Source organism: Pezoporus occidentalis, unplaced genomic scaffold (assembly GCF_034315485.1).
Source record: "Pezoporus occidentalis ecotype Australia unplaced genomic scaffold, CSIRO_AGI_Poc_V1 ctg211, whole genome shotgun sequence".
In the NCBI taxonomy this organism is placed as follows: Eukaryota; Metazoa; Chordata; class Aves; order Psittaciformes; family Psittacidae; genus Pezoporus; species Pezoporus occidentalis.
The window spans coordinates 1,001,423-1,022,500 of NW_026913976.1; the positions used below are offsets into that span (position 1 = coordinate 1,001,423).

At 42.4% G+C, this 21,078-nt stretch overlaps 1 protein-coding gene and 1 non-coding gene across 6 annotated transcripts in view; both read left to right on the plus strand.

The window, feature by feature from the left end:
• Nucleotides 1-19,172, plus strand: part of TTF2 (transcription termination factor 2) — a 21,724-nt gene extending 2,552 nt beyond the window's left edge. For 4 of the 5 annotated variants that reach the window (XM_062619502.1, XM_062619503.1, XM_062619504.1 and 1 more), the window contains exons 5-23: nucleotides 316-1,278; nucleotides 1,366-1,477; nucleotides 2,637-2,828; nucleotides 3,057-3,214; nucleotides 4,256-4,337; nucleotides 4,631-4,741; nucleotides 5,586-5,736; nucleotides 6,421-6,526; nucleotides 7,220-7,410; nucleotides 7,944-8,097; nucleotides 8,864-8,955; nucleotides 9,719-9,801; nucleotides 10,288-10,427; nucleotides 14,018-14,188; nucleotides 14,768-14,820; nucleotides 15,861-16,014; nucleotides 17,009-17,091; nucleotides 17,976-18,050; nucleotides 18,853-19,172. In XM_062619502.1, coding sequence (XP_062475486.1) covers nucleotides 316-1,278; nucleotides 1,366-1,477; nucleotides 2,637-2,828; nucleotides 3,057-3,214; nucleotides 4,256-4,337; nucleotides 4,631-4,741; nucleotides 5,586-5,736; nucleotides 6,421-6,526; nucleotides 7,220-7,410; nucleotides 7,944-8,097; nucleotides 8,864-8,955; nucleotides 9,719-9,801; nucleotides 10,288-10,427; nucleotides 14,018-14,188; nucleotides 14,768-14,820; nucleotides 15,861-16,014; nucleotides 17,009-17,091; nucleotides 17,976-18,050; nucleotides 18,853-18,997 — 3,216 coding nt within the window. In that variant the 3' untranslated portion in view covers nucleotides 18,998-19,172. Of the gene's footprint in view, nucleotides 1-315; nucleotides 1,279-1,365; nucleotides 1,478-2,636; nucleotides 2,829-3,056; nucleotides 3,215-4,255; nucleotides 4,338-4,630; nucleotides 4,742-5,585; nucleotides 5,737-6,420; nucleotides 6,527-7,219; nucleotides 7,411-7,943; nucleotides 8,098-8,863; nucleotides 8,956-9,718; nucleotides 9,802-10,287; nucleotides 10,428-14,017; nucleotides 14,304-14,767; nucleotides 14,821-15,860; nucleotides 16,015-17,008; nucleotides 17,092-17,975; nucleotides 18,051-18,852 lie in introns of those variants that run through there. The other variant, XR_009964987.1, reaches the window with a different exon arrangement.
• A 1,773-nt stretch (nucleotides 19,173-20,945) lies between these two features.
• On the plus strand, nucleotides 20,946-21,028 carry TRNAL-CAG (transfer RNA leucine (anticodon CAG)). The gene has a single exon. It is a non-coding gene; the product is annotated as a tRNA-Leu (tRNA).
• The last annotated feature ends 50 nt before the right edge of the window (nucleotides 21,029-21,078 follow it).

Here is a 21,078-nt window from a genome sequence, read left to right on the forward strand (position 1 = left end):
AGTGTTCTCCAGTCTTAACCCCTTCGTGTTTGATCTTTGGCTGTCCTCTTTTCTTGAGGATGATGCTGTTGAGACTTTGTCCTGCAAAACACAGCATGGCAACGAAATGGTTCTACAAAACATGGAAATGGCAAAGAAAGCAGAAAAACAGTATTTTTGTTTTGTTTTGTTTTCCTTGTAAAATGTTTATCCTGATCTTGTTAACATGATAGGAAGGAAGATGTTTGTAAAGTCTTGCTTGAGATGATTAGGTTGTGCGTATAGTTAGCAGGATTTAATAATTTGCACGTTAGCGTTTACTTTTATATATTGCAGGATCCAAAAGCTACCACAGTGTCAAAAGCCTTAGAATCCCACCCCAGCACAGCAGCTCTCTTCAATCCCAGTGGGCACAGGAATCCCTTCAAAGTGATACACAAGAATTGTGAACCATCATCTTGCAAACAAATGAAGCAAGGAAACAGAGAGGAAAGTAAAGCAAATGGAGGAAAAGCAGAGAAAGAGAGCGTGCTGGTGTCACATAAAGAAAAGAAGTCAACCTCTGATTTCTCCATAGAGAAAGAACCTCTAGAAGGGCTGAAAACTGAGAAGAAGCAGGCCAAGGGAAACAGGAGTGATCCAGAACTTAAGGAGAGCACAGTGTCTGAACCTAAACTTGATCTTTCTGACACCTTGAAAGGGAAAAACATGCTTTTGGAGGAAGAGAAATATGATGGTGGTGGCAGGGAATCCAAGAAATCTTCAGAGTGTGTGGAGAAAGAGCCAGGCGGGATATCAAAGCCCCTTCCACCAAGTCTTGGAAAGCAAAGCAGAACCACCAACCCTCCAGAGGAGGAGCAGCTTCAAGAGAAAAGCTTAAAAAGCTGTGGGGATAAAGAAACCAGAGAGAAAGAATACGGTAGTTGGAAGAAAGGAGAAATGAAACTGATGTCTACAGGTGTGATTTGTCCAGCAGTGCCACAACTGGCATTGCAACATGCTGCCCTCAAGGCAGGAGCAGAGGCATTGCTGCCCAAGGCACAGGTCAGGCCAGGGCTGGGACAGCCTGCTGATGAAGTCTCTGGTAGTGACAGTGATAATGTAGAATTTGTTTTCTCCTCATTAGGTAAAAGTAAACCTGAAAAATCAGTTGAGGGTTTGCAGTCAAGAGAGATTCCTTCAGAAAAATCAGGAAAGAGTATACAGGGGACATCTTTGCCAGGAGCTGCAGCATCTCATCATGTGAAAGACCCTAAAGCTCTTCACAACCACCTTGTAGTCCAGCTGAAGCAGAAGAAGGTAATTTATTGCACCTGTTATTCTGACCTGATTGTTCTCTGTTGGCAGAAAGCACACTCGGCTTTTGGATTCTTCTGTGTTTTGCAGAGTACGTTGGCTACAGTGAACATTCAGCTGCTGCCAGATAAAGGGGAACGGTTACTAAAGCAAGTGCAGGATTTGGAAGCTGCGCTTAGTGCTCTTAATGTTTCGCTAGCAGGTACTACTGGAAATTAGGGCTAAATTTATGCTTTTTTTTTCCCCAGAACTTTGCAAAACAGTTATTATTAATATATATTATTAATATAGTTGTTATTGAGGAAATACAGGGTAAACTTATATATGGCATGTGCTCTATATAAAGTTTATATGTTGAGATTCACTGAAGGTGAGAAGTGTTAGTTGCAAAGTGTGTGTCTGGGAGAGGATGAATGGAACAACTTAGGCCTTTCCCCTGAAGTGTGATGGCTTCCCAGAAGAGTTTCCTTCCATAGTTAAGACCCAGGGCTAGTTCTTTTTCTACCTTTGGCTACATGATTGTGGCAGATGTCCCTCTGAGAACTTGCCAGTGAAGTGTTAACTTCCTCTTTGTTGCAGAGTGAAACAATGCTGGTTATGCATGTTTTGGCTGCTGTGTCTGAACGTTTCAGATACAAGATAGCAGCTTCCAGTATGCCATTCCTATAAAGTGATTTCCCAATTCTATTAACTAGTATTAATCATCTGTGGAAGAAAGACATTTTGACCTGTATGATCACCTCAACAAGACAGTTACTTTGTGATCATAGTATCAGTTGTGTTGATGAAAAGATACTTTGATAACTCTGGAAACTGAAGATCTCTAGCAAGGAAGCAGTAACTCGAGGGCCACCACACAGCAAGCAGTCCCAATGCCTTGTACCATATCTTTTTTTAAGCAAGACAGACTTTTCCAGGAAGGAGATAAAAGCTCCTGAGTTCTTGGTCTGTTTATTCTTCTTGGATATTTTGAAAGGGTTTTTTGACCAAAACGTTGATGAGAAATACCTTTTAAAAACATCTAAGCCCTGTGGGAACAGCGTACAGAATTGACCTTGTGTTTCCACTAACCTGGTCACAGTTGCAAAGTTAACAGTGTCGGTATAAATCACACATTCAGGCTTGAGCAGAACTGCATTGCCTGCCATGTAGGAGCAGGCTAACAGTAGATAAGGCCTGGTAGTAGTTGCAATGGCTCGAGTGATACGATAACCTGCTACCCTGGTAAATCCATGGGACCACTTAATAATACTTTGCAAGCAGATTATTGGGGAGGGGGGGAGGCAGTTCTCTGAGCTGTAACAGAAGGCTCCGAAGTCCATTGTGCAACCTTGCCAACCTGTGATTCCTCTCTTCTGAAGGGGAGAAAAGCACAAGCAGCAGCTGCTGTGAGGAATCTTTGCCTAACCCATTTGGCAGGCCAGGTGGTACAAAGTTGGTAACACCACTACCGCTCCAGAATCCTACAGCAAGGACCCCTTCAGGCTCACACGGTCACCCCTCTGCTGCTGCTGCTTTGGGTTCCAGTGAATATTACGGCCACAGTTTTCGAAGTAAGTACAGAAAGACTTTTTGATTAAAGAAAACACTGGTGAGAACTATTTCTAAAATAACCTGCAACTTGTGGATATGTGTGAGAATACTAAACCTCTTCTGTTACTGTGAGCTGCGTACTGCCCACTGGGCCCCTGTAGCCACTGAGGTCAATCTTGGAGATGAAAGATCTGTTTGGGAAGCTAGCTGTGTAAACACATCTCATGCGTAATACTGTATCTTTACAGTGAACTCTGGTATGCAAAATCTGTATGGAGGAATAATGACAGAAGCCCGAATCAGGACTGTACACGGTGCCATAAGTGAAGCTGTTAATCATCTTCACAAATCTTTAGAATCTTGTCCAGAAAATCAGACAGTAGCTGAAGATCCCTCTGGATTGAAGGTAAATTGGCATGGATGGAGGATGTTATGCTGATGAATGAGGTGCCACATCCGAGTGATATCCTAGAGCATCCTGCCCTTTAGCACTTTGAAGCACTTTGCAGTTTTCATCGTGCTGGCAGGAGATGCTTTAATTACTTTCCATCTATGAGAATTGCACTAATGTTCTACCCTCTTGCTGTGGTTTTCTTCAGAGTATTTAGTGCTTGAATAGAGTAGTTGTGCTTCAGACAAAACAACCAACTCGCAACCATTTGTACATGACTGGCAGAACAGAGGCAGGCCTCTAATGAGGAACAGACTGAGAACCTTTTTATTGTTCTTTTCTCCAGTTAGGTGTCCCACTGAGCTATAAAAAGTCTTTTAAAAAAGTGTTGCAGGTGATTGAGTTCATGCAACCTAACAGCTTACAGAGTTAGTCTGTTCTGATCTTCAAAAAAGCAGTTTTTTATCAGTTGGTGGAGAACCCATAGTTTGAGGTTATGTGCAAGGTATTGGAAGGCACATATCTGTGCAAGATGGTGTGTGATGTATGTGTGTTGCGTCATTGTCAGATCCTCTTGAGACGTTTCCAGTACTGGGGAAGGCCATTTAATGTCTCGTGATGATAGTGTGCAGTCCTTCATGCTTTGTTTTAAGAGTCAGTGTAGGTCTTGGACTTGGTGAGAAAGAAGTGTTCTCGATCCCTCTGCTTGACAGTGATGCCTGTTATGAGCAAGGTAGGCTTGGGTGGATTTTCCACCTGAATGAGCTACCTTTACATGCTCTCGGAGCGCTGTGAGGCAAGAGATTGGTTTGCGTATAAAGTACTAGCAAGGCTGACCTATAGTACTGCTGACCATAGCAGTAGGTCAGCATACATGTCTTACCCAAGATAAACAACTCCTAAGATATCCCTGTCCATGTGGGAGAGGAACACGTAGGCAAACTCCGTTTAGTAAGACTGTAGTAGGACAGTTCAGCTGGATAATTTGGTACAGAACGCAGAAGGGTCTGAACTCTTCAAGGTGTTTTCTTCAGTTCCTCTGTCTTGCCTTCTCAGGTTCCACTGCTTCTGCATCAAAAACAGGCGCTTGCATGGCTACTCTGGAGAGAAAGTCAGAGGCCGTGTGGAGGAATTCTGGGTAAGCACTGAACAGGAAAGTGGATTTTGGGAGGCAAATTTATGGCAAAAACAGTTTGGCACATAACTTACTTGGAGACCAATAACTAGTTATTTTGCTGGTATGTTGAAAGAGCTTGTTTTAATGTGCCCTTTGATTGATTACTGCTATTAATCCATTCCAAAATGATACCCTGTATATGTATATTTTAATTTCCTGAGTTCCAGTATGTTGTGGTATTTACTTCATTGTAGATCTGAGCTAGGGGGACTCATTTTTGCAGGTCATCACAATTTCTCTGTGTCTTTTTCTAGCGGATGACATGGGCCTGGGGAAGACTCTAACAATGATTGCTCTCATTCTGGCCCAGAAGCAGATGAAGACAGAGAAAAGAGAGAAGTTAGAAATATGGCTATCCAAAAATGGTACAGAATTTTTTCCACCATATAGTACACACTTTAGGCATTTCAAATGGCACTGAATCATGAAGTATTATAGGTTAAGGATTACCTGTGTTCAGTTCACTTCTGTAGGAAAATTCTATGGAGCTTCATGTTTACTGCACTCTCTTGAAAGGCCTTTCTCTTGATCAGTCATTTGTTCTTCCCTTGGATGTGTAGGATTTCCCAGCTCATTAACACCCCAAACAATATAAAGCATTTTTTAATCAATCAGTTTTCTGAACCATAGCTTTTTCAACACATGTATATTTTTTGTGGGGACTTAAATTAGTTACTGCTCACTTCCCTGTGACTGATTCCACCCATTCCCCAGTCCCCCCATAATATTATTTTTGTCTTGTCTGTAGAGATAAGGGATGTGAGAGTTTTTAAAGAGTATTGTTTCTGTGTTCACAACCTGTTAGTGTCTCCATCCTTCTGAAACTGGTTGGACTACTTTTTCATATCTTGCCACAGTTTACTCACTGTGTGTTTGGTTTTCCTGTATGGCTCAAACCAGTAACATCTCAGTCTTCTAGGTCAGGAAAGAAGACTTTATTTGGTACTATATTCTCAGGAGAGATCAGGGTTAGTTCCTGAATTCTAACCTTTCAGCTTATCCAAAGGAGGTGGACAGATACTCTGGACCACAAGCGAGGCATTAGTGTTTTAAGTAAAGTTTTTTCCACCCGGAACCAACAGTTCCCAAGAATGAACTGTAGAGATCTCTGCTACACAGACTGTAGTCACAGGAAAAGTGGACCAATCTTCTTAATTGTTGTAGTCTAATGTGAAGACATTGAAACCTGTCTGCAATATTTCCCTGCAGATTCCACTGTTATCCCTTCCTGCAGCACTTTAATAATTTGTCCTTCATCCTTGATCCATCACTGGAAGAAAGAGATTGACAAGCGTGTGGGCTTTGGCAAACTGAGGGTCTATTTGTACCATGGGCCAAACAGAGATAAACATGCTGAGGTGTAAGTGCTAAACCGTAAATATGACCAAGGATAATAAAATGCTACTTTAGAAAGAGATTGTCTAGATTGAAGTTGAAATTTGGTGGCTGTAGAATGATGAAAGAATCTGATGTAGAGGATCCACAAGGTCAGGCTGATGTCTGCTGTCAAGGTGTATATAGCAAAACCATTATGGCCTGTACCCATTGTGAGTTTTTCTGGTGCAGGCTATTGCTGTTCCTGATAAGAAAAAGAGGAAAATAAAAAGTGTACATTCTCTAAAACATCTCTTGCTTGCAGAGATTGTCTGTGGCAGTTTCTTCCATGCTTGTGCTTTATGGGTGTACTTTTTTTAATTATCAGCTTAATGTATAAATCAGAAAATTTTCTATACCACTTTAGGCCATGCTGAACAGTATTTCTAGGTGCCAGATGCTAAGTGGCTTCTTTTCCTGTGGTGTGCATTCTGTGCCACTGGCTTTTACTGTCTTCTTGAGCTTGCTGTGCCTACCTCTGGTACGCATAAAATGGGGACAGTGTATCTTTTCTGTTGATTGCCATGAAACTCAGTTTTCTGTGGAACTCTACATTTCAGCTGTTGTACAACTGGGTTGTTCTTAAACCTTCAGTATGCATTTTTGTCTGTCTTGTAAAATGAATTCCTCATTTGTTCTTGCTCCTTATTACTACTTTCCCTTTATGCAGGCTCTCTGGATATGATGTCGTTGTCACAACCTACAGCCTTCTCTCTAAAGAGGTCCCCACAAGCAAAGAAGAGGGGGAGGTCCCTGCAGAGGACTATGATGTGACGGTGAGAAGCCATACTGCTGATAAGAGGATTGCCTTAATGTTTTGTTCTGAAGTGTTGCATACCACTGTTTCAAGTAGTGCCTTATGTGTATTCTACAGTGAGCAGGCTGAATTTGGTTTTTTCCATGAGTCCCCTGTTGAGTTTGCACAATAAAAATTAAGTGGTGAGAGGAAGTGCTATGAAGGGCAGAAAAACAATAAACCTGTTGTGTAGTAACATACGCTATATTGAATATAGGTGAAATGACTTAAAAGTCATTTTAGGAGTTTCACCTTGAGGTGAGGCTGAAGGAACTCTAGACCCATGTTCTGTGTTCTTTGCTGCTTGAAGCACTAACATCACTTTATACTACGAGAAACCTGCCACACTCAGGATCTGGGTTCAGTCTGAAATGCCTCTTGGGAAGAAAGAGGTGATACAATATTAAAACCAAGAAAACTAGCAGAAGATCAGAAATTGTTATCAAGCACAGGCAAACATGTTATATTCTTCAGTTTATAAACATTCATGGAAGCTTTGAAGAGATGATTTTTTTTGAAAGCATATCTTACATGACAGTAAGAGCTCAAGATTATTGCTGCCTAACATCAGGAAAAGGCTTCTTGCTGGAAAAATAGGTTTTGTTTGTGGCTGCTTAGACAGCCTAGCAAGGTTATTGCTCTGGGTTAATAAATAGTCTGCTTTTTCTTTCAGAGTGAGTCATCTCCCTCTTCCCCTCTGCTCAGGGTTGCTTGGGCTCGAGTTATATTGGATGAAGCTCACAATATTAAAAACCCGAAGATTCAAACTTCTATAGCTGTCTGCAAACTGAGAGCCAGTGCCAGATGGGCTGTCACTGGGACGCCAATACAGAACAACTTACTGGACATGTACTCTCTCCTGAGGTGAGCTGGCTGCACGTGAACGCATGGACAGGGCTCCAATTCCAGTAATTCTTTGCTGATGAAGTGCTGAAATTGTTCTAAGTTTGAGAGGTTTCTAAGATGTGGAGTAGTGAGACTAGTTATATTAACAGAAATTTTGTGCAAAAAACTTTCTTCCTACCAGGCAGTGGGAGTAGGTGGGTGGGGAGAGGGGAAAGAGGGTGGAAGTGAGGAAGCAACTGCATGGTTCCGAGTTACTGGCTGGGCTTAAGCCACAACATAATACACACTTCATTTGGTGATGATGTTTGAGATGTAATGAGTGAAGAAGTGACGGGTACATAATTGGAAAAATGCTTTCACAGTGTTAGTGATGGTAAGACTTTTGAACAAGCAAGGTGTCAATGCCATTACAGCAGAAGTGTTATTTGCTGCTCCTAGCAGTTACATTTGGAAATGGTTTGTTTTGGATAGCAAGGAATTTTGTTCTGCTCACTCAAGAGCAGCTGAAGAGCTCTTCTCTTGGTATGAAGTCTACTTCCTTCCTGTCATAGGTTTCTACGTTGCTCTCCTTTTGATGAATACAAAGTGTGGAAATACCAGGTAGATAACAACACAAAGAAGGGAGGAGAGAGGCTAACCCTCTTAACCAGGAGCCTCTTATTACGGAGAACTAAGTATCAGCTGGATTCAGCTGGCAAGCCCTTGGTAAGAACTTCACCCTCTACAACTAGACAACCATTCCATTGTTCTCCTTGCAGCAGCCAGTTAGTTATGATATGTGTAAATTTGTTAATGGGTGGGTTTTCCTGTCCTACTCTGGTTTCACAGGAATGCATGCCTGTGGAGTGCTAAAATCGCTTAATCCAGAAAGCAGGAATACACAGAATAATTTTAGTTATAAAATTATATAAATATGTGTAAATACACAGAAAAACCTTTTAGTTATAAATCACATGCAGACAAGAATATGTCAAGTAATTGCAGCAAGTAAATGTCCACTTAAGTGGAAATTTAGTCTAGGTCTCTGAGCTAGCCTAGATCTGGTTTGTGCCAGGGCATTGGCTTTCTGCATTACTCTTTACAAATAGTCTGTTACACCAGTGACCTACTACTCAGTTTATCTGTAAGCCTTTAAATGGTGTAGTTCTGGTGTACTGTCTGATTCTGAATAGGGAACTATTTTTACAGTGCAATAAGTGAATCCCTCTCTGGTAGTTACGTGGCAGTCCATACTTAGTTGCTCATGCCTTTTGTTATCAGATGATTTAGAATAAAGTTTTTTATCTTGAGTATTAATTAGGCTACTTGGAGTTCTGTATCTATGTGGTGTCATAATTGATAATGCAAATACCTTTAATGAGCAAACCTGTAATGAGACGCAGGATATTGTGTTAAATTGTGCAATTGCGTTTGTGATGCTGCGTAAGATTTCTGCACTATATACATATGACCCTGTGTATTTTTACCTCAGGTATCTCTGCCCCAGCGTAGCACACAGTTGCATCAGTTAAAACTTTCAGCAGAGGAGCAGTCTGTGTACAATGTGATCTTTGCAAGATCCAGGTATGAATGTGGGTAGGGATATGGTACTTTGTGGTTTTCTTTATTCTGGTATGAGGAAATCAGAAAGAGAAATCTACTTCAGATGAGCTTTAGGACAAATTCCTGGTTTGGTTGGTTTTTTGGATTAGTTTTTTTTTCCCCTTGCTGACTATCTGTCAAGCATGTTTGAAAATATGTCACTTGTTCTGGTAAGAGTTGAAATTGATTTATTTATTTTCTCTCATATGCTCATGCCTTGTATGAGCTTTGCAGTCTAGCCTTGAAACTGCAACAGTAATTATTAAATGATGATGTGCGGTACTTGTGAAGGGGAGAATTTATCTTCTTTGTCCTGTGATATGCATGCAATTGGAAATTATGCTGGCCTTTCTAGATGGCTGTAATGCAAGCCATTGTCACTGCGTGTTTTCCTCATGTCTCTCTCAACAGTATTGCTGTAAAAAGTCTTCCTTGCTTTTAAATACACATTTAAAGATGTCCCTTTGTTATGAAGAAAGTTACCCATTGAGCCCTGGCTCCTATTATATTTAAGGTATTCCAGTAAGCAGACTTGTTTCCTCTTGCAGTTTCCAAATGGATGTGGTTTTGATTGTATTCAAGTTAAACAAAACTGGGGAGGAGGGTGTGTGTGTGATAATTTTGTAACTAAATGATTAATGCAACCTTTCTTACCTTAATGTGCCTTCAGCTTGCTTGTTCAAGCTCAGGTCCCTCTTGCCTTTTTTCCTGCAGTAAATCCCACAGTCTTTGCCTGTTTTTTCAGGTCAACACTACAATCCTACCTAAAGAGACAAGAGCAGAAAAATGAAGACAGAGAGTATGCTAGTGGTAACCCATTTGAGAAAGGTTTGAGCACACCATCCTCTGAAAACATTTGCAGAAGTGACCCTTAAGTGCGCAATTAAGGAGGGAGAATGGAATTGACCATGTGGGGTCAGGACTTAGAAATTCTTTAAAATATACTCCCCTGATGTTACAAAGAATCCTACTATAGTATTCCAAAAGTCTGTTCCCACTGCTGTGACTCTGGGCAAATCTTAATCTCCCTGTGTCTAAAATTCTCCATTGAAATAAAGGTCTAATTGCTCAAAGAAGAGATGTCAGTATTAGTATAAGGTATGTGGCACTCTGATTTGTGTTGTGGATTTTGTCTGGTTGGTTTGTTTTGGTTTCTTTGTTTGTTTTTTTGTGGGGTTTCATGGGTTCCTAGTTAAATTGGGTATTTGCTTGCCTGTTGGTTATCTTACTGATGGAGCCCTTGCTGGAGGTGGCTGGGCAGTGCTTGGAAATTACTTCAAGAGCTCTTAATATTTTGTCTTCCTTCTTTGGCAGTTGCACAGGAGTTTGGGCTCAGTCAAAAGGCATTTCTAGCAGACTCCCAAAGTGCCTCCGAGGTATCAAGTACTGTCCACATCTTGTCCATGTTGTTGAGGCTCCGTCAGTGCTGCTGCCATCTCTCCTTACTGAAAGTGGTAATTACATTGTATTTTAGTCGTGTGGGGTTCTTTTGTGGACTTTTTTTTTTTAAGTGTTCATGTAAGTTAACAGACTTTGTAACACCCTTACTTGATCTCAAAGCTAGGGGTGGATGAACTGAGCCATTTCTAGGACTGTATTTTACAATCTGAGAGGTTTTTAGATGGGCATAGAATCATAGAATAGTTAGGGTTGGAAAGGACCTTAAGATCATCAAGTTCCAGCTCCCCTGCCATGAGCCAGGGACACCTCACACTAAACCATCTCACCCAAGGCCTCATCCAGTCTGGTCTTGAACACTGCCAGGGATGGAGCATTCACAACCTCCCTGGGCAACCTAATCCAGTGCCTCACCACCTAACAGGAAAGAATTTCCTCCTTATATCCAATCTAAACTTCCCCTGTTTAAGTTTTAACCCATTACCCCTTGTCCTATCGCTCCAGTCCCTAATGAAGAGTCCCTCCCCAGCATCCCTACAGGCCCCCTTCAGATACTGGAAGGCTGCTATGAGGTCTCCACGCAGCCTTCTCTTCTCCAGGCTGAACAGACACAACTTTCTCAACCTATCTTCATATGGGAGGTGCTCCAGTCCCCTGATCATCCTCGTGGCCCTTCTCTGGACCTGTTCCAACAGTTCCATGTCCTTTTTATGTTGAGGACACCAGAACTGCACACAATACTCCAGGTGAGGTCTCACAAGAGCAGAATAAAGGGGCAGGATCACCTCCTTCGACCTGCTGGTCATGCTCCTTTTGATGCAGTCCAGCATACAGTTGGCTTTCTGGGCTGCAAGCACACACTGCCAGCTCATGTTCATTTTCTCATCAACCAGCACCCCCAAGTCCTTCTCTGCAGGGCTGCTCTGAATCTCTTCTCTGCCCAACCTGTAGCTGTGCCTGGGATTGCTCCGACCCAGGTGTAGGACCTTGCACTTGTCATGGTTAAACCTCATGAGGTTGGCATCACCCCACCTCACAAGAGTGTCAAGGTCCCTCTGGATTTCATTCCTTCCCTCCAGGGTATCAACCGAACCACACAGCTTGGTGTCCTTGGCCAACTTGCTGAGGGCGCACTCAATCCCACTGTCCATGTCAGTGATGAAGATGTTAAACAAGACTGGTCCCAACACCGATCCCTGAGGGACACCACTCATTACTGGTCTCCAGCCGGACATTGAGCCATTGACCACAACTCTTTGTGTGCGGCCATCCAGCCAGTTCTTTATCCACAGAGTGGTCCATCCATCAAATTGATGTCTCTCCAATTTAGAGACAAGGATGTCATGTGGGACAGTGTCGAACGCTGTCCAGGTAGATGACATCAACTGCTCTACCCCTGTCCATCAGTTCTGTAGCCCTATCGTAGAAGGCCACCAAATTGGTCAGGCAGGATTTCCCGTTAGTGAAGCCATGCTGGCTGTCACCAAGCACCTTGTTGTTTTTCATGTGCCTTAGCGTGCCTTTCAGGAGAATCTGCTCCAAGATTTTGCCAGGCACAGAGGTGAGACTGACTGGTCTGTAATTCCCTGAGTCATCCAGTGTCCCCTTCTTGAAAATGGGGGTTATATTTCCCTTTTTCCAGTCACTGGGAACTTCACCTGACTGCCATGATTTCTCAAATATGATGGCCAGCAGCTTAGCAACTTCATTCTCCAGCTCCTTCAGGACCCACAGATGGATTTCATCAGGACCCATGCACTTGTGCATGTTCAGGTTCTTAAGAGGGTCTCGAACCAGATCCTCTCCTACAGTGGGCGCAAGGTCTTCATTCTCACAGTCCCTGCATCTGCCTTCCAAGACTTGGGTGGTTTGGTCAGAGCCTTTGGCAGTGAAGACTGAGGCAAAGAAGTCATTCAGAACCTCAGCCTTCTCCAAATCCTGTGTAGCCAGTTCTCCCGAGAGCTTCCTGAGGGGGCCTACGTTGTCCCTAGTCTGTTTTTTTTTGCTATGTACCTGTAGAATCCCTTCCTGTTATCCTTAATATCCCTAGCCAAGTTTAATTCTAACTGGGCCTTAGCTTTCCTAACCTGGTCCCTGGCTTCACGGGCAGCATCCCTGTACTCTTCCCAGGCCTCCTGTCCTTGCTTCCACTTGTTATAAGCCTCTTTTTTCATTTGAATTTTCCGCAGCAGCTCCTTATCCATCCAAGGAGGTCTCCTGGCCTTCCTGCTGCACTTCCTTCTAGTTGGGATGCAGCACTCCTGAGCTTGTAGCAGGTGATCCTTGAATATCAACCAAGAGTCTTGGGCCCCCCTGCCCTCTAGGGCTGTATCCCATGGAACCTTACTAAGCAGGTTCCTGAAGAGGCCAAAGTCTGCTCTCTTGAAGTTCAGGGCAGTGAGCTTGCTGCACACTCTTCTCACTGTCCTGAGGATCTCAAATTCAACCATCTCCTGATCGCTGCGTCCAAGGCTGCCCTGGAGCATCACATTTCCAACCAGCCCTTCCCTGTTGGTGAGCATGAGGTCAAGCATAGCACCTCTCCTTGTTGGCTCCTCTGTTACTTGCAGAAGGAAGTTGTCTTCCACACAATCGAGGAACCTCCTGGATTGCTTGTGCCGGGCCATACCGTCCTTCCAACAGATGTCAGGGTGGTTGAAGTCACCCATGAGAACAAGGTCCTGTGAGCGTGAGGCTTTTCCTATCTGTCTATAGAGTGCTTCATCCACAGGTTCTCCATGATCAGGTGGTCTGTAACAGATCCCCACAGTAATGTCTTCCATAGCTATATTCCCTTTAACCCTGACCCACAAACTCAGTTAAACTGATCACCTGTGCCCGTGCTCACCTGGTTCCATACACTCTGGCCTGTCCCTGACATAAAGGGCAACTCCCCCTGCCCGCCTGCCAGGCCTGTCTTTTCTAAAAAGCCTGTAACCTTCCATTCCAACACTCCAGTCATAGGAGCCATCCCACCATGTTTCTGAGATGCCTATTATATCGTACCCCTGTAGACATAGGCATACTTCCTACATTGTTCCCCAGCATTGTTCCTACATGAGTTCCCCAGCATAATCTATGTGGGCAGCTGTGTCTTGGGAAATACCTTTAATCAAATTTAAAAAAAAAAAAAAAATTAATGGCAAAGAGGAAGTCTTGCTCCTAACCTACTCTTGAAAAGTGTGTAAGTCCACAAGTGTAGCCTGTTTCAAAGGCTTGTGTGTTGGAAATTTCTGTAAGTGCCTTGACTGAAGCTGCCTTGCATGAAGGGGATCAATCTTTCAGAAATTCTTGCTATGTTATATAAAAAAGCTGTAAAATAAGTCCAGATACTACAGGAACAGGCAGGTATTTATCTTCTGACATCTTTAATCCTGCGATAGTTAAATGGTGTGGAAGGGGGAATCTAGGAGACTGGACCACAAAAAATGGCTGAGCTCACATGCTTTCCCTACACTGCCCCTTCCTGGGGCAGAATAAGGGGCCACAGAGACTGTTGTTCTGTCTTCATATCATCCTGTCTTTATATTGATAACTTTCTTCAAACATACTCTCCTCAGCAAACATGCAGACTGTGGATCAATACTGAATTTGATCTCAGCCTTGACTGTAATCCCTTATAACCATATTGCTTTCTTTCCCCCAGGCTCTGGACCAAGCTAACTTGAACAGTGAAGGCCTTTCCCTCTCCATTGAGGAACAGCTTAGTGCTTTGACCCTGTCTGAGCTCCAGACTGCTGATTCCAAGTCGACAGTCTACCTCAGTGGCACAGCTTTTCAAACAGATATGTTTGAAATCACCAGGGAGAGCACCAAGGTATCCTGGTTGTGGCTTTCCTACCTTCCTTGAGAAGCTTGGATTTCAGCACTTTGCCTTTTAAATTGTTAATGAATAGTCACACCTTCCTAATTACAAATCAGGCTGAAATAAGGTGAGTAGATCGATGGTCTGCTGAGCTGCTTCTGGGAAGACTTCAATTTATCAGGTGTTGCTGGGTACTTCTAATGAAGCTGTGAGAATCTGGCAGTGCTGAAAAAGTGTCAGTGAAAATCTGGAGCACCGGATTCACATAAGTTTAGAAAAGCATCCATGTGAGTTCCTGATTCTTGTGAAGACTTAGAGAAAAATGGGATGGCAGAAAGTGGAGAGGTGGGAGTAACCTTGCTTCTCACAGGAAGGTTGGGATCTGTAAAACATGCTTGTATGATTTGATTTCTTAACCCTGTTTACAATGGTAGGAGTGTTCTTATTAGTGACTATTAAAATATGTTGCAAGTCTGAGCACAGAAGAAATGCCAGTTGAAAAGTTATTTTGATTGCTTCCTATTTTAATGCAGAGTAGCCAAGCATGAGCTGGGTTATGACAGCAAACAGACTAACTTTTTTTTCCTGCAGATAGCTCACCTCTTGGCTGAACTGAAAACTATTCACTCCAAGTCTCAGAAGAGGTTAGTAAGCATGTAGTTTTCTTTAGTCACAGTGATTGAGAGAAGCTTGTCTCTTGACAGTAGCAGAAATAGTTTAAATTAATTGAATATGAAACTCCTGGTATGGTAAAATGGTGGCAGTAGCTGAAAGATTTTGAGGGGAGGAAAAAAAAAAACTAAGACCATAGAGGGTAGTTTAAGACGTAGGTAAGTGTAATATAAGTGAACATGTGAGCAATCTCAGGCCTTGAGGCCCAGGAGGACTATTCTCCAGAACCAAAACTGGGAATAATTTGTGTTGAAAAATAATTGCCCTCACCTCTGCAGCCCACCCATGACCCAGAAAAAGTGGGGGAATAAAGTGGTTAAAACTGAACCTGTTTAAAATAAAGGAATGCATTGATAGAGGACTTAAATGTTTCTGAAGTCCTGCAGCTCTCGTGCAAGTTCTGTCTCTTTGCTCCACACCAGACTGCAGTATTAGTTTTTTTCCCCTTGTGTTAAACTGTGTAGAAGGATGTGCTTACAGGTGTGTGGCTGTGTTATTCTGGGGGTGGACTGAAAGGGGAAGTCCTGTTCTTGGGCAGCTCCAGAGTTGTACCGTATGTAGAAAGCTTTTTTTCTAAAGTCGTCCAGAAGGCATGCCCACTATAAGGATGGAAACACCCAAGTTTATTTTTATTCCCTACCAAGAAGCTCTTGAACAAATTACTGCTGTTTAATCCAAAGAGTGTGGGGAATGACAAACCCAGGGGACTTCAAGTTTGGTGTTGCTATTGATTCATTTTGCAGAAAAAACTCAGAATTGTGATTGGTAGGTGGCAATGTAGAATCCAAAACCAGAAGTGAAAGTTATAGACCTAATTTGTCTGAAGTTTATTGAGTGGGTGAACCTTCCACAGCAGGTTTTACCACTACACCTATAGGTGAATCTTTTTCTGAATTGGGAAGGGACTGTTCACCATGTGAAGAGTGCATGAATCCTTTGTCTTGGTTGAGACACTGCAATAACCAAACTGTTACAGTATACACAAAACTTACTTCCTTTTCTCTCACTCCAGTGTTGTTGTCTCTCAGTGGACAAGTATGTTGAAAGTTGTGGCTGTGCACCTCCAGCAACGAGGGCTGCAGTATGCAACAGTGGATGGCTCTGTCAAGCCTAAACAGAGAATGGATGTGGTAGAAGAGTTCAATAACAATCCCAAAGGGCCTCAGGTATGAAACCAGGGTAGAGAAACGGTTACTAGCACTGTTATGAGCAGCTGTGATAGCTGACTTTATAATTCCATTTACTGGAATCTACTTTCATTTGGACCTCTTAACACATGACTAAACACATCTGAATCCAAATTAATTGTTCATACTTAATCATTGTATTAATCACTTCATTTAGACATTGATGTTCCTGTGATTGAGGCAGGACAGACTGTCTCCTCTGAGGATGGATCTGTGACTGAAAGGGAAGAATGTGGTGCTTTAGCTTGTTTTCTTTGCTCGATTTCTTGAACAAGCTGCTATCTACAAAACAGATGTTTCTCCTTCTAGCTTTGAACTTAAACAAAGGGAGATTATTGCCAGCTATATGAATAGCTAACCCCTTAAATAAGATCAGAGTTTTAAGGTACCATGACATAAAATCGAGGAATAAATACATATATAGTAAGTGTCTCTGTCCTTAATTGACTTCTTTTCCTGCTGTACAAGAAATCTTCTCTAAATTAACCATCTGCTATATCCCATTAATTCCCAGGCACTCATCTTTTTCTAAATAGTAAGTAGGTTACGTGGAAACAAAGTGAAAGGAGTAATAGGCTGTTTCAGTCTAGTTGCCTTGGTTAGAATAATCATTATTGTTAATTCAGGGTTGGTGCTGACTGATCCCATTGTTGGCAACAGGCTGTCATCAGAGAGGCTGGTCACATGAGCAGGACATAGACAGTCTGAACTTTTCAGTCCTTTCTCTAGTCTGTAAAAATGTATCAATAATACATGTATGGAATGGTAGGCTGGCCTCTCTGAGCCATAATTTGCTTGTCCAAGCTTTTATGCCTCATCAAGTAATGTCTGGCAAGCTCCCAAATGCATAATAAATATACAAATGTAATATAAATATGATAAACAGACTGTTTGGATCAAATGTAGTATGTGGAGTATATGAAACATTACTTTTATGAAAACGGGCTTCTTAACTGTCATTTGGCCTTTGAAGGTAATGTTGGTCTCATTGCTGGCTGGAGGCGTTGGCTTGAACTTGACTGGAGGAAACCACCTCTTTCTTCTTGACATGCACTGGTAAAGAGAAATGAAAGTTCCATCTAGGAGGAGACATGTAGGGCATGCTGCCTGTATCCTCACCATGTGTATTGTAATGTCTGATACAACTGGGTTGGAAGCATTTGGCTGAGAGTGATTAGTTGCAGAGAAGTGTTTTTACTACAGCTTTCTTCCAAGACACTCTGATTTGTTAGTCCATTGCTTGCCACCATGAAATGCAGTTCTGCAGGGGTAAAAAAATTCGGAGGGTAACAACAGTCTAAAGAATCAAGTATGCGGGCTGTATCACAAAAGGATACTGGGGACTTGGCAGTCCCTGGCTTAATTTCTTACAGTAATGAAAATGGTACAGAAATTCCCCAGGGAATTTCTCTTGAAACAAATTGATTCTGTTGAGCGTAGTCAGTAATTGGGCATAACTAGTGTACTTTGGGATTTTAAAGGGCAATGGAAGGAGTGCATCAGAGCTCCTAATCAAAGTCAGAATCACCCTGTAACTGTCAAAGAGAACCATTTCCTGTGTAAATAATCTTGAGTGAAGGCCTTTCATGGAGTTTGCCTTTCTGCTTCACTCTCCTCTTTCCTCACCAGCTACTCAGCTTTTTCCAAAAACTATTGGCCAGAATATGGGGCTACACAGAACAGTGGTCTGATGCATACAGCTGACTTAGTGTGGAATTATAGCATACTTCTACCAAGGGCAAAGGAAAATACAGTCAGGGTGAATATTGGCAATCAGACTACCAAACCTAAGGTAACATGGGAGCAGTTTTAGTTCTACAGAGGAAGAAAATGGGATGCTCTGGAAGCAGGCAAATGAGGCAAGCATAGAGGCTTTGATATTTCAGTTATTCCTGAGCATAAGCCCTTAAGTTTTTTGGTGTTTTTTCTTTGTCTTGCAGGAATCCTGCTCTCGAGGACCAGGCTTGTGACCGCATTTACCGAGTGGGGCAGCAGAAGGATGTTGTGATACACAGGTCAGGATTTTCCTTAGTAGTAAATGAGGCTGTTGCTGCTCATGTACTGTTTGAGCCTTAGCTGGTGAGACAGGGACTTGGTTTGGAGCTTGCTTCTTTACTTAGATCTAGGAATAAAGTCTGATGGGGATACTGAGAGAGACCACATGAAAATGTTTCTCTGTGGTACTAGCCTGCATGTTGGCTGTCCTGATAGCTAGCCGTGGTTTATTGTTTTCCAGCCTGTGATTTAGTGGGAATGTCTTGTTTGTTCCAGTGGAAAAAAAAAAACATTTCTTTCCTCTTACCAAGTGGAGATTTTTTTTTCACTGTGCTCGCTTATCCTTGACCTTTCTAACATCACTAACATGAACATAGAGAGCACTTCTAATTATATGCTGTTTCTAAAAGCTACCTTTGCCTCTTTACTTGTAAGTACCAAAAGGCTAGCTTAGTTATTGTAAATACACAGCAAATTAAAAGAAACTGGAATCTAAAATACTATTCTGTGTACAATGCTTTTAGTGTAATTGGTGCCATCAGTTATCAAACAGTCATTACAGGATTTTATCACAGAATTACTACTGCTTCAGGTGACCAAAGTTAAGGCCTAAAGTGCATCAGACTGTAATTTTAAATGCTCTACCATGTGGATGTGAGAACAGCTGTTTTCTGTACATGGGTATATTTTGGCAGTCAGACAGAATAGGCAGTGAATTTTTAAATAAGACGGGTCTTTGGAAACTTACTGGGGAAGTGCTTATACATTGCTGACACCTTTTTCTTAGCAGTTGGGGTGATGTGGAGTTTGGGGTGTTTTTAGGTTTGTCTGTGAAGGAACGGTAGAAGAAAAGATCATACAGCTTCAGAAGAGGAAGAAAGTTCTTGCCCAGCAGGTGCTGTCTGGCAAAGGGGAGACCATCACTCAGCTCACTCTGGCTGACCTCAGAATTCTCTTCGGCATCTAATTATCCTTTACAATACACAATGGAAAGAAATTTTATACCTACAGGCAATGGTGCAGACTTCAGCAAAGGACTCCTGGTTTAAATGGTAGTTATTTTATCAAAATAAATGACATATTTGTAACTGTAAATAAAATAACTAAATAAAATAGCTACTAACTTTGTAACTGAAAGAGAAGTTACCAACCTCAGGAGTTTGTTTTAATACTGAAATTAGGTTGTTGATAAGAAACTAGATGTTGTTTCCTGTATGGTCAGGAATAAGGTTCAGTGGCCTTTTGAGTGAAGGAGAGATCTATTTGCAGGTCAGTGGTTCCTGTTCGTACAACAGTGTCCCAGTAGAGGATGGTATGGCTGTTAGTCATTTCTTACCTGCCTTGACATGATGTGCAAGTGAAGCTGTGGTATTATTGCAATTTATAGCACAGATACAGGAGTCAGGGAACACAAAAATAGTAATTTGCATTTTTCTATGTGCTTTCATTCATAAATTCAGCCATGGTGCAAGTGTTGAGTAGCTCTCAGAGCCAAACAAGGCTGTGCAACTTGAGCAATTTAACTGTAAGATCTGCTTGGAGAACACAGCACATGCTGCTCATTTGCCTTGTGACTCCTTTTCTGGAAAACATCAGGACATTCTGTTTGCTTCCACGAACAGGAAGCCATGGACTAATTTTCAGAAGTTATTTTGGTTTGTACATTTACATGAGCAGAACTTGGGTTATAGTTTCTTCTCAGGAGTTCACATGCACTCTGGTCTGAGCTCCTCTTGCTTTCCTTGGAGCTACTGCTCACCTAGCAGGTTTTCCTCTTTAAGTTATATTACTAAATACAGTTTAAATCCATCTCTTGTACACATTATCCCTTTGTTCTGTGTGTCTTCATTTGGCTGAATGTAACTGTAGTCTCAATTACTCAGTTACAGCAGCGTAACTGTTAGTAACCAAACAGTTATACTGGTAGCTGATATTGCCATGGGGCTTAACCTTTTTCTGTTTGTATTAAGTTCTCTCCTGGAAAGGGCTTCAGCCTTTCTTAGGAAACCCAAATAGCCAATGAGATAGGAAGTGACATTCAGCTTAGTTCAGAGAAATGCTCAAGCTGAAGGTCCTCTAGGAACCATCTTCTGAAATGGCAAATTAATGCAGCCGAGAGAAGTGAATGAAGAATATGTGGCTTTGGTATTCAAGGTCAAATTTTTAAACTAAGGTGGGGGGGAGAAGTGGTTGGACTTTGGTTTGCACTGTTACCTTCAGAACTGAGCAAAAATGCATCTCAAAATACTACTAAATAATGTTAGCCCATGTGGCACCAGCTGTTTGCATCTCACTGTGACACAAAAACATTAAGGCTTCATTTCTTTATGGAACAGAAACTTCACTATAAACTAAACAGGGGGAAGGGAAGTTCATGGGGATTTTTGTGATTTTTTTTTTTTTTTTTTTTTTTTTTGTGATTTGCCCCCCTCCCAGAATCACAGCATGGTTTGGGTTGAAAAGCACCTTAAAGCTCATCCAGTTCCAAACTCCTGCCAGGAACAGAGACACCTTCCACTAGACCAGGCTGCTCCAAGACCCCTCCAACCTGGCCTTGAACACTGCCAGGGATGGGGCAGCCACAGCTTCTCTGGACATCTTGTGCCAACTAGGGCCATCCTCACAATGAAGAATTTCTTCCTAATATCTAATGTAAATCTACCTCTTTTAGCCATTTCCCTTTGTCTTATCACATGCACTTGACGTCCTTTTTCTGCTCCCTTGTCAAAAAGCAGTCTTGCTTTGCCTCTCACTGTTGTCAAATCGTCTGCAGGCTGGTTAGAAGTAAAGCAGGACAAACCCCACTGCACCTCCTCAGAGTTAACTGCAGTGGTAGGGAGTAAGGATTTTCGGGGTTCTGGCGGGCCCGTTCTGCGGCAGAGCCGAATCCGGCCTGCTGAGCAGCTCTCGCAGCTGTCAGGATGGCCGAGCGGTCTAAGGCGCTGCGTTCAGGTCGCAGTCTCCCCTGGAGGCGTGGGTTCGAATCCCACTCCTGACAACTTACTTTTGTGCTTGAGAGAGCGTTCTTTTGAGGCCCGGCAGTCGCGA